This window comes from Zingiber officinale, chromosome 9A, assembly GCF_018446385.1.
Source record: "Zingiber officinale cultivar Zhangliang chromosome 9A, Zo_v1.1, whole genome shotgun sequence".
Taxonomy (NCBI): Eukaryota; Viridiplantae; Streptophyta; class Magnoliopsida; order Zingiberales; family Zingiberaceae; genus Zingiber; species Zingiber officinale.
The window spans coordinates 136,149,671-136,161,718 of NC_056002.1; the positions used below are offsets into that span (position 1 = coordinate 136,149,671).

The 12,048-nt window shown below is 35.6% G+C and overlaps 2 protein-coding genes across 2 annotated transcripts; one reads left to right on the top strand and one right to left on the bottom strand.

Annotated features, from left to right (window-relative positions):
* Positions 1–486: 486 nt before the first annotated feature.
* On the top strand, positions 487–5,178 carry LOC122018889. The gene is made up of 5 exons (XM_042576349.1): positions 487–1,033; positions 1,183–1,629; positions 2,413–2,483; positions 2,689–3,195; positions 3,894–5,178. The coding sequence occupies exons 1-5, from the start codon at positions 904–906 to the stop codon at positions 4,635–4,637; spliced, it is 1,899 nt and encodes a 632-aa protein (XP_042432283.1). The 5' UTR covers positions 487–903; the 3' UTR covers positions 4,638–5,178.
* A 1,411-nt stretch (positions 5,179–6,589) lies between these two features.
* On the bottom strand, positions 6,590–8,221 carry LOC122018890 (CASP-like protein 1C1). Its single transcript, XM_042576350.1, has 3 exons — positions 7,324–8,221; positions 7,125–7,224; positions 6,590–7,028 (listed from the first exon to the last, which is right to left on the bottom strand). The coding sequence occupies exons 1-3, from the start codon at positions 7,530–7,532 to the stop codon at positions 6,801–6,803; spliced, it is 537 nt and encodes a 178-aa protein (XP_042432284.1). The 5' UTR covers positions 7,533–8,221; the 3' UTR covers positions 6,590–6,800.
* Positions 8,222–12,048: the final 3,827 nt, after the last annotated feature.

The window sequence follows — 12,048 nt, forward strand, 5'->3', positions numbered from 1 at the left end:
GACTTGAGCGTCGGAGAGTCTAGCTAGGGATCCCCACCCCGATCTTAGATCACTAACGCTTTGTTGGCTCGTGTCACTGTGCATAGGATCGTTGAGGAGCTCTTCCGAATCTCTAGAAGTTCATCTTCCTTGAAATCATCATTCATTAAGACCATCACACATTCTCGTAGATTTCAGACAGGATCACCAGACTCGACGTTATTTGACATAATTAATTGTTTTTTTATTCTTAGTTATTATTGTATGGTGCAGTAATAAACTATTTTAAAGATTAAATAAAATAAGACTTTTGAATCCAATGAAATTTGAAGATCAATTTCTCCACATATGTATAAACAGTTAGTTTTATCCACAGCAATAAAAAGCTGACTCAATTTATCAGATATTTCAAAAACAGAGAACCCAACGAGTCGCTATCTAAAAAAGAGACCAAAACCTAAACCCCAAACCCACCCACCACGCATCTTATTCCTTCCTTCCTTCCTTCCTTCCTTCCCTTCCCTTCCCTTTCTCCTCAAGTCAGACTATAAATATTTCGAGATCTGAGGTTTTCTTCTCCGTCCCCAAACTCCCTTTTTGCCCCCATTAAATGCTCTCAAATCTCTCCCGTGGCGCACCGAGTCAGCGGAGGAGGCGCCTCCTTCTCTACGATCCTCCCCCAAATCCTTCCTCGTTTCTTTCCGATCTCCGCCGCATTAATTGCCCCTTTCCTCGCGATCATCGACTCCGCTAGCAATGATGCTGCGCTTGCCCTCTTCCGACAGTGTGATCTCCGCCCGATTCCCCCGCACTTCTCCTCGGCATCACGTCGGCGCCTGCCTTTTGCGAACGGAGAGGTCGCGGTTTTCGCTCTGGTTGATCATGCTCTGAAGGCTCGTCGTGAATCTGGAGCCGTTGGTCCAGATGGAGCACGACAACGGAGGCGTAGTAGATGGTGAGCAGACGCAAGATGAGGAGGTACTACTGTCTTCGGAGGGCAAAAAGCAGCGGAAGAACCCGTCTCAAGTCCAGATCCTTGAGAATGCGTATGTAGGTGGGTTGTTCTCTCGCTTGTCATGCTGTTTTCAGCTTCAAAATCTGTTTTCTTTCTTTTTAGTTTCCCTTTCAATTGGTGAAAAAGAAAGTCTGTTAATTCAGTCGAATTTTCTCTTCTTCTGATGCGTACTTTTTTGATCTGTTTAGTGGCTCAGAATCCACCTGCGACCGTGAAGGAAGAGTTGGCTAAGTTGACTGGGTTGGATTACAAGCAAGTCCAATATTGGTTCGGGAATCGGAGGTACATGGATAGACATGGCCCTCGGAGGTACAGATCTAGAAACGAGGGTGACGTGAGAGGGGTCAATATGGATGGTTTTTGCAGTCCCAGCTTCAGTTACAATTCAGTGTCGGTTGCTGACTCAATGGTTGGAACTGAATCTTCCACTTGTAGGAAATCTGAGATGATGCAACCGTTGGTGGCCACAGGTGCAATGTTGGTGCCTGTTGATTTTGGCATGCATTTGCCACAAGAGTTACAAAAGATAGTTCTTCATGTTGAGAAAAAGCTCGGACATCCTGTGAGAGCTGACGGACCAATTCTTGGCGTTGACTTTAAGCCTTTGCCACCTGGTGCTTTTGAGGCTCCGTCAGGTATCAATATTGTTCATGATCCTTTGTACTTGTTAATGGTTGTTTGACTCGTTCAAAAGTAACTAGGACCAAGGACTATAAAGCCCACGTTGATCATTATACTCTTGCCAATTCTTTTCATATTAATGATTCATATTTTATTTTACATGCTACTAGTTTAATTATCCTATTTGATACTCAAATAGATAATTTTGGCATATGCTAAGTATGCATGATAAGCCCTTAGAAGAGTGCATGCAATCCTTCTATGAACAGTTTGGAGTATATCTCACTTGTCTTTTGAGTTTCAAATGCCTACAAAGTACAAATGTAACTTATATTTCTGATTGGTTACACTGGTGGTTGGGTTTGATTGCATTATTAAAACTATATCCCTGACATAGGGTGGTTATAAAAAAGTGCAATCCACATTGTTTGTGGTTAATTGACTATAATGGCTTTTGAACAGGTTCTGAATTTGAAGTTTAATTCCTTCACGGAGTATATTGTGTAATTAACTTGGACTCTTGCTTGTGGTTCATTGTTTCCCATTTTGAAGTTAACACAAGCAAGGTATCATATGCACATTTAAACCCAAGTATACGTTATTAATTTGAAGTTTATATACGGAGGATCTAGTCACACTATATTACATACTGTAGATATGCCAACACTTAATAATGTTGATTTCTAACTTAGTAATCCTTTTAGTCTTTTTAGGCATAACCTTTATGGCATTACCTGATACATTTACACACATCATTTATTAAGTTACTTGCTAATTTCATTAATTGGTAACTGCAGCACAGCATAGGGCACAACTGCAGTCTTGTGATGGAAAAGTAACCGAAAGGCAAACTTTGAAATCGGTCAAGGTCTCTTGTCTCTCCATCAGTTTCATAGATTGCATTTGCAACTTAAATGTTATTTCCTGCCTTAAATTTGTTGATTGAGACTAAATAGATTATTCAGTCTGATATTAGCTACTAGAACTAGGTGGCAACATCCAAAATGCTTTTGCATCCAAAATGATTGTACAAGAAATTAATGGCAAAGCATTTAACTTTTTTCATTTTGCAGCCGTACACTTCCTTGCCCACTTCGGATTGTTGTTTAGTGACAAACTTGTCTAATGGTGCAACGCTGGTCAGTCAAGACGATGATGCACTTAATCCTGATGGTTCTCCCAAGGCTGTCCAGGAATATCAGTTTTTCCCAATGCAACCAAGCTGGTTAAATAGTTATGGAAGGTCCAAGAAGGATTGTCTGTTATCGTCAGTTAATGATTCATTCTGTGAGGTGCCACCACCATCTTCTGGAGGACAGAATTTCACTGAATATGGAAATGCTTCTTCAGCATCTCCTTGTCAAGGTCAGCAATTGAATGCCATCAACCAATGTCCAAAAGACAAGAGAACAAGTTTTTCTTCAGATTTAAGTGGCAAGCAGAAAGCCCCTAATTTGCTATATCCAAATACTGCTTCTGATCCCCTGTCCAGGAATCATCATTCTATGCAGGTGGACAATCAATTTCTATCATCTGACAAGATGATTCCCTACCACCTCAATTTGTGCACAAGTGAGAAGGTAACTTGGACCATAAATAAGGTTATTGGGGTAACTTGCCATATATCATAATTTTGATGGCGTATACCAGTAAACAGAGATCGTTTAAGAAAGTTGAACATGATACATTTAATAATTAGATGCCATTTAGTACAATAAAGATATATAGTTTAGCTCGAGCTTCTAATTTTCCTATGTATCCATTAGGCATCTGGCATTCTAGTATCTTTTGTTTTGGAAGCTATCATCATCATAAAGACATGTTAGTACCAACCATTTGGGTGGGTTACATAAATCTTATCCCTCCATTATACTCTATTTAAGGTTATATCACTAGTTTTTTGCTAAAATAATTAAATTGGTTTTTATTACCTAAAACTTATGTTTGTTTGTCTTCCCTTTACCTCGTACAATTTTCACTTTAATAGATTTTACTTGTTCAACTGTAGAATCTATTGCTCATTTTTGAACAATATCTATTCCTATAAAAACAACCAAAGCTTACTAGGCATTACTTACAAAGCATGACTCAGGCATATATTTAAACTTTTGCAAGTCATTGAAGTCTAAAATTTTGTGGTAGAATTTCCTAGGATTCACAAAATGAATTTTAGAGTATTTTCCGCAGTTCATTTGATGGTTGTGATGTTTCCTTCACATTGTCTCGCTTTTCTTTTAAATTGTTTATACTTGTTCTTAAATGTTTTCTGTAATTGCAGATACAAATGTCAGTGTCTACTGGCAGCAATGATAACCTGCAGCATGATTGTCCAGAAACTCATTCAATGATTTATGCTAAAGGCAGGCATTCAGGTCTTGCTGATGTTGGACATACCAATTTAAGACAAGCGGATCATGGTCAGAATGGAGATGCTACCAGTGACCTTCAGAAGGGATCAAGAAAGTATGAAAACTCCATGATAGTTTTCAAGGAAACTGACAACAAGAAACGTAAAAAGAGTATACAGGTTAATTGCAAACATGTATATGACCGTTATTTTGTGAGGCCGCGAGCAACACCAAAAAGTAGTTTAGTAATTGAAGGAGGCTCAGAGATTAGTTATTTCAGCAACATAGATAATTCTGTCAGAACTCTAATTGCTGAGTGGAATGAAAGAGAAAAAAAAGCAGTTTATATTGAACATGACAATGAGAGTGCTCTATCATGGTCCACTGGATCTGATTCAACTTGTGCTGGATTTGATGAACGGGTAACTGAAATTGGGAACAGTGATGCCCTGATTAAATCAGATGATCAATTTGTCATGTATACTAAAGGGGACGATGTACACAAGGATCAGAATGGACTGGAAGTCATGGATATTGATCATGATACTGAGGATGATGAGGATGACACTGATTATGAAGGCTATAATGAAATGAAAGAAGATACTGGGTTCAAGAATATTAACAGTGATATAGAGAGATTGACTTCACCCCTCTCTTCAGAGCAGACTGTCTAATATGCACATGGAAGTCTGTAAATATGGAAAAATCATGTTGCATCGGATTGCTATTCCTTTGGTCTTTTAATATATTCTTGTTGCTTGACAGTTATTGTGCTGTCTGCTTGGTTGAGCTGTTATATTTAAAGGAAGGAAACATAATTTGATCCAAGAGACATTTAGCAATTGCTTTGCTCTTGCAGCGGGATGGTATCTATTCTATTTGGAAGCTATTTCTGGCCCAAGTGTAAAGTGTCCAAATATATCATAGGATGTACAGATTCAGGTTCCATCGTGTGAAATTAGTCCACTATGTTGTTGAATAGCTTTCTTTATGGTGCTTATGGCAACAAGCACTAATAACTGCTGATATGTTGTCCGGTTCCTGAAGTTAAGGGACCACTAGAATAGAATATGGTAGCACAATAATTGAGCATATGCATTACCTTCTTTGGTCAAGGAAGACAGCAGCGTGTACACAAGAAAATGTATCATTATGCGTGGGGGAGGCATTATGACTGTATCAGACTGGCATTAAGAGCAAGGGAATTTTGACTAAGCAATCTCATAACTATTCATCAGCTAACTTTTGATATCAAGGAATTACTTCCCATGGTATTATGATTTAATTGTTTGGGAAGTGATATTCCATCCTTATGAAAGTTGAATTGATCCTGCAACTTGGATTCTAGCGAAGAAGCAATTCACTTCCTCCTCAAGATCTGTAAGCTCACTAAGAAGATGAGATTCCTCACGTTCTCCTTGAGACATGTAAGCCTAAAAGAAGATGAGATTCCAAAATGATATAGTGGTTCCACGAGATTGCTCAATATGTGGGTATGAAAGATTTTAGACATGATTAACTTTCACAAATGGCATGTCAACAATGTGTAATTAATTGGTTGATATGTGGTACTTATTATTTATGGTTGCTAACTTGACTTAGTCTCTTGACCACTTATTTCCATGTTTGTAACATCTTGGAGTTGACCATTTTACTTTTTTTTTTTATACTAATTAACCTGCTGCCCTAAGTTCAGGAAGGAGAAAGATAAAGAGCTTTGCATCTTGATATATTCAAAGAAACACAAATGGGGATTTGTTTATCCTACATTACAAACAATGATTAAGAATAAATTCTCTTATTATTTATTTTTCTCTTTCTTATATCCATGAACTTGTTCTTATTTCTTGTGACAATTATGCAATACTTGCTCTTTGAAATATTTCTTCTTCATATATATGAATTTTTTAAGTTTTTGCCACCATTTTAATCTGATTAGATTTAATTGCCTTGGTACGCGCCATATGAATTTGATTGTCACTTTCAAATATCAACTAGTATGTTTCCTTGACATTGCTTTTACCTCTTATATTTTCTGATATCTGCAAATTTCCTTCAAGTCGAACCACTTGTATAGTTAGATGTTTACCAGTGACAACCATGCAGTCTGTTGACTTAGAACATACACGTACCCAATTTTAAATAGTTGGAACAAACACCACTTATTATTATGATGCTTTTTCTTCTTCCTTTATATAATTTAGAGCAGTTCAATTGTGTCCTTACAAAGTTTGGAGCTAGACAAGCAGATGGCATCATGCTTTGATTAGCATAAATTTTAGTCCTATCTCACGTTTTGTTTTCCTCTTAGAGATAACTTATTGTCTGATTAATCTGGCTCTCTATTTATTCCATTCTTTAAAAAGTTCCCCGCTGAGATTTCATCAGCATTGAAGAGCTTTAATTTCAGTTATATTCAGAAAAAGGGTAGGAAAGAGATCAAGTGAAATAAAAATTTCAAGTTGCAAGCAAGTTCATCATGATTAGGAGATATTGTGCATCTTGGATATGTTCGAGTTCCGGTAAATTAAGGATGCTGAGCAACTTTACTGAGAATTCATGTTTGTTGGCCAAAGCTTAGCTGCATAGTTCATTTCAAATTTGGAGCTTTCAGTGACAACCCAGCTTCAGTAAAGAAGATTGTCCACTCTCTTGGAAAGAGAGGCAGTTACACTGGAGTCAGGTAGTTTCATCCAACTTACATTACAAGCTCAAATACTGATGAATGACCATTGATCTCAATCAACTTGTATAATTGATTGGCAAAGAAATGAACATGAATTTCTTGCATAGTAGCTAAACATATTGATGTAAATTTTTTCTATAGGTTATAAGGATCATGGAAGCAGCTTAGGACTCAACAACATGTGAACATCGTAGAGCACAATGAGAAGGTAGGTAACAACACCAACCAAGGCACATATCATAGCTCCCATTGCATGATCACAAAAGTTGGGAACTTGGTCACATACAGGCAGCCATCCTGCATGAGTGTTGCCGTTCTTCCCAAGCTGTGCCATGGCTCCGGCAGCAGCTATGGCAGCTGTCAGCAGCATTGCTATAATCTACATACAGATGTAGATGGTTTGGTAACAAAGAGTTTAAGGCAGTCGGTGCATAAAATAAAATAGTTAGATCAGTATGGAAATCATTGTGCTTACCACATCAAACATAATGACCAATCTTGATAGCAAACTTGATGGTATAAAGAGTGCTATTAAGCTGTAGCAAAACCCGATACCATTTGCAATGACAAGGAACCTACACAAATGAAGGTTGTGGAGTTAGGGGTAGATTGCGTTAATCGAAACTGGAACTTGTTTATAAATTTGAAGAATGAAGGAAAACACTGTTGCTTACTCGAAGGCAGGATTGTACTGGAACTTGGCTTCCAAGGTTATGCCTAACAAGGTGGTCGAGTCATGGCTTGTCGCCATGACGATGGCCGCAGAAAGAGCAGCTGCTGCAGCTAATAGCCTGAGAAGAAGATACAACACTCTGAAACTCTTCACCATTTTGGTGATACTGCAAGGTGCTGCTATGGGAACTCGGCATTTAAATAAGCGCATTTGGTGGTGGTAGCTTGGGGGGTTTAACTAGAGAAAGGGTTTAACTAAGCTGCTGTTCTTTAGATTGGTTGAATTATCTCACCTACCGACATCTTTCAGCACTTTGTTCTGTGGATATAAATTCTCTAGTTATCTAGGTAGCAAAATGGGATTATGAATCAAGGTTTCGAGGGAAGTCTAATGTCCTTTGGCATGTGGCTGGACAATGAATGCTATACCGAAGTGAGCAAGAATCGGTGACGAGAAGCAGATGGCCAAAATAGTTGCATGTGCCTAAACCGTGGTGAAAGGAAATCTGTTAGAGACTTAACTTTCTTCTCTGTTCTAGTGTTTCTGAAAAATCAGATCATTTAATGATGCCTTCAAATTTCTAAGTTTGCTAGACCGCTAAGGTCCAGGTGCGGTAATGTGACATTGTCCTGGAAGAATAGTCATTGCCGGCATCATTCAGTTGATTGTTTAACCAAAGCACCACGCTGATAGGCCATCCCGTTGAGCATCGTTATCTGCTGATGTCAACTGCAAGAGATAGGCCTAAGACACCCCTTGGGTCACGGTGTAATGGTAAAACGATAAGTAGTTTCTTAAACACTCATACTTCGAATTTTAACTAACTCTACTATGGTGTATTGTAAAATATTTTTCTCCAGTGAAATAAAAAATTTGAAAGGTTGGCTAGATTTCTGAATTTGAGAGAGATAGCCTAACTCAGTTCACAATAAGTGAAGTACTATAATATTATCACTCAAAGTTTTGTTTCCCTGCACATGTGGGTGTGTTAATTTACTTTTTTTTTTTTGTTATTTAAACACTAAATTTTAAATTTTAAATTATAAAAATAAAAAATTTAACACTAGTATTCGTGGCTTGTCCATACATGCAGGTAAACAAAACTATTAGAACACAGATATGCGTGTATATATAATTGATACAAAAGAAAAGTGTATAATAAGTGTAAATTGTCTTAAAATTCCTAATCACAATTTAAATTTTATATACCATCTTCACGGCTATTTTTTTTGTTTACTCCTTACATATAAAATTTTATTTACTATATAACTCGTACAAATATCCTTATTTTTTTATAAAAAATTTAAAATGAGATATAATTCTTTCTAACTTTAACAAAAATTGAGTATATTTTTATCAAATTGAGCACGATTTTTTTCCCGCTTAATATAATTTCTCTTAAATTTAGCATTATTTTTAAAAAATTTAGTATATTTTCCCTCTAATTGAGTATCATTTAAAGAGAATCTAGTATATTTCTCATTCAATTAAGGTGAAAAAATAGTTGTGCTCAATTTGATAGAAAATATACAAGATTCTAGTTTAATGTGCTGACTTTAAGATGAATTATACTTATTTTTGTAACTTTTGTATCAAAAAATATGAGGGACAATTAGGTAAATTGGCGTCCATTATGTTTGATTAGGAAGTCGAAACGAAGCTTTTTAGGCATGAGACTGCATATAAAATTTAAGTTGTGATGGGAGATTTTAAGACAGTTTCCCGTATAATAATAAAGTTTTTTTTACTAATTTAGTAATATTAATCTGTTCTTAAAATTAATTTTTTAATTTTTTTTATATAATTTCATCACTTCTCATGTTTTTCTTTATACTCTTTCATGTTTTGCTTATCTTCTTCCTCCTCTTCTCTTGGGCGAACCTCTAAAGGGGCTAACACTACGAAGGTGCTTCTTCTCCGAATATGAGTTCGCACGATGAATAGGAAATGTGTTCATATGGATACCGTAGAGGTTCGACCATTTTGATCGTGTCAAGATCTGTCGAATCAAAGTTGCTACCATGATTGTGTCGATCACACAACAAAGGTAACTATTCTAGGTGATATAGTAGCAAGAACGAGTATACTGTATTCACAAGGATCTTTGGAGGGATCCGATTTTCCGCTGCGTTTATGTATTATTTTATGCATAGGATCCCAACAATATATATGTAGTTATCAAGCTACTGATTGTACGTAACTTCAGCTACCACTACCCTGAGTGGTCAAGTGGACAGTCAAACATATTATGATCGTTGATAACTCTCTCAACCATAAATAGGAGACAATGATCGACATGATATACCAAAGATCGGTAATGACTCTCTCAACCACGAATGAGACACAATGGTCGATAGGATATACCAACGGTCACTGATGACTCTCTCAACCGTGAATGAGACACAATAGTCGACAGGATATACCAACGGTTACTAATGACTCTCTCAACCATGAATGGAAGACAATGGTTGACATGATGTACCAATTGTTGCTGACGACTCTCTTAACCATGAATGAGAGACAATGGTTGACAAGATATATCAACGTCGTTGATGACTCGCTTTATAACAAATGGGAATACTCACCCTATCATATATGGGAGACCGACATGGTCGACAAAATATATACAATTTAATGATAAGTAGAAATAAACAATCACATCCACAAGTATAATCATCTCTATACAACAACATAACATTAAAGTAAATAATTAATTATTATTATTTAAATCAAATCAAATTACAAGAAAAAAAATTAATTATTGCATTAACCATTTCATACAAAAACTATTAATGATTCTAGAAGGCTCATTTAAAAAAAGATTATGTCATTAAATTATGATGATCTCCTAAATTTATTATTTTTAAAAAATTATTTAATAATAAAAATTAAAAAATTTTAAAAATACAAAATATTAATAAACAATTATAAAATTAAAAGATTGTTAATAAAAGTAAAAGGAATAAACATTATTTTTAATTGTTTATTACAATCGAGAAAAAGTGAAACACAACTAAAAAAAGAAAAATAAAAATAATAATAATAAATATTTTGGTGATGTTTTGGTTAAAATATCACCATCTTTGTGTTGATTTTCTCAAAGCATTATCACCTTAGTGTTGATTTTGTCAAAATATCACCACTTTGGTCTTTGATTTCATGAAAGTATCACTATCTTAGTAATCCAAAGATTAAATATCAAGAGATCTAATTTAATAGGTTCCTTTTACTCTTATGAATCTCATCATATAAAAAACTCTTGATTCATAATTTTTATCAATTTGGAGAATATTATTTTAAAAAAATAACTTTTTTTTTTTTACTTTTGATATAGTATCATGTATACTATCATATCTAAATTTAACACATCTAATTTATTCTAGGACAACATTAATAGTTTCCTTGTACGTTTTTTTTGTCTATGGTAAAATTTTAAAATCTCAAAATTTTAAAAGCATTTAAACCATTAATGAGTTTTGATGAAAACTTATTGATGGAGTTATATAAGTCAATTTTAGTCCAAATTTTATTCAATAGGTTTTTTTCTCTCAAATAGGTTTTTTTCGATCTCTCAAATTTTATCGTGCTCAAAAACTCTTAATTCAGGATTCTTATTAGTTTATAAAAATTGTTAAAAAAAATTTAACTTTTTTTACGTTTGGCACAATGTCATAGTTAGATCTAAACATCTCTGATTCACTTTAGCACATCAATAATTTTTTTATAATTTTTTTTTTTATCTTGTTCGTGTTAAAATTTCAAAATTTTAGAAGCATCTAACCTTTGAATAATTTTGATCAAAACTTATGGTTAGACCTAGTTAAGTCAATTTTAATTTAAACTTTATTCAATAGATTCGTTTCACTCTCTTCAGTTTCACTATATAAAAAAACTCTGAATTCATAACCCCTAACCGTTTAGATAAAATTATTTAAAAAATTCAACTATATTTGGACTTAAACGTGTCTTTTTAATTATGTTACATGCATTTTAAAATGCTATTTGTTATTTAATATTTTAATTTATATTCTATATATTTTGTTTTTAAAAATATTTAATTAATAAAAGAAAGCTTAAAAAAACATAATACTCCTTCCATCTAAAATCCAATTTATACTCTATATTGCTAGGACAGTAAACGTGCCCAGGTGGATTGAGTTTTGCAGTATTCAAACTTATTTGATAAGATAATTGAATCAAGTTGAGTTGAGATTAAAATGAACTTAATTTTTAAAATGATTGATGCGGTGATGAGGGACCCACCCAGTGGAGGGTCATTTCCACGATGGAGGTCAAAGGTCAAAGTCAGGACGGTCAACGCCATGAACCAGTGGGCGGTCGGGCGGCCTACTTGCCCGATCGGGATAGAGGAGGTCCGACCCAACATCATCATAGCTCGACCACACACCGAGCTTCTGACGCTCAGAGAAGTGTGTCGGTAAGGCATGTGCCGAGCGGTCAGCCCCGCTCGACCAGAGAACAATAGCGCCCGGACGACTGATGCTTGGCCGAACGGCTCACACGCTCGACCTAGTAACGGACAAAAGGAGGATCTGCGATATCCTTCTGGGGACCTGTGCCATCGACAGACGACATGGTTGGCGGCATAGTCAGACAGTGGATCGTATGATAGAAGCTTCTACTGTCACGTCAGAGATATGCTTGGGTCGTTAAGGTATGATATTAGAGACACTTTTCTGATATGTCTTTTCAGGGGAGCTTTGAG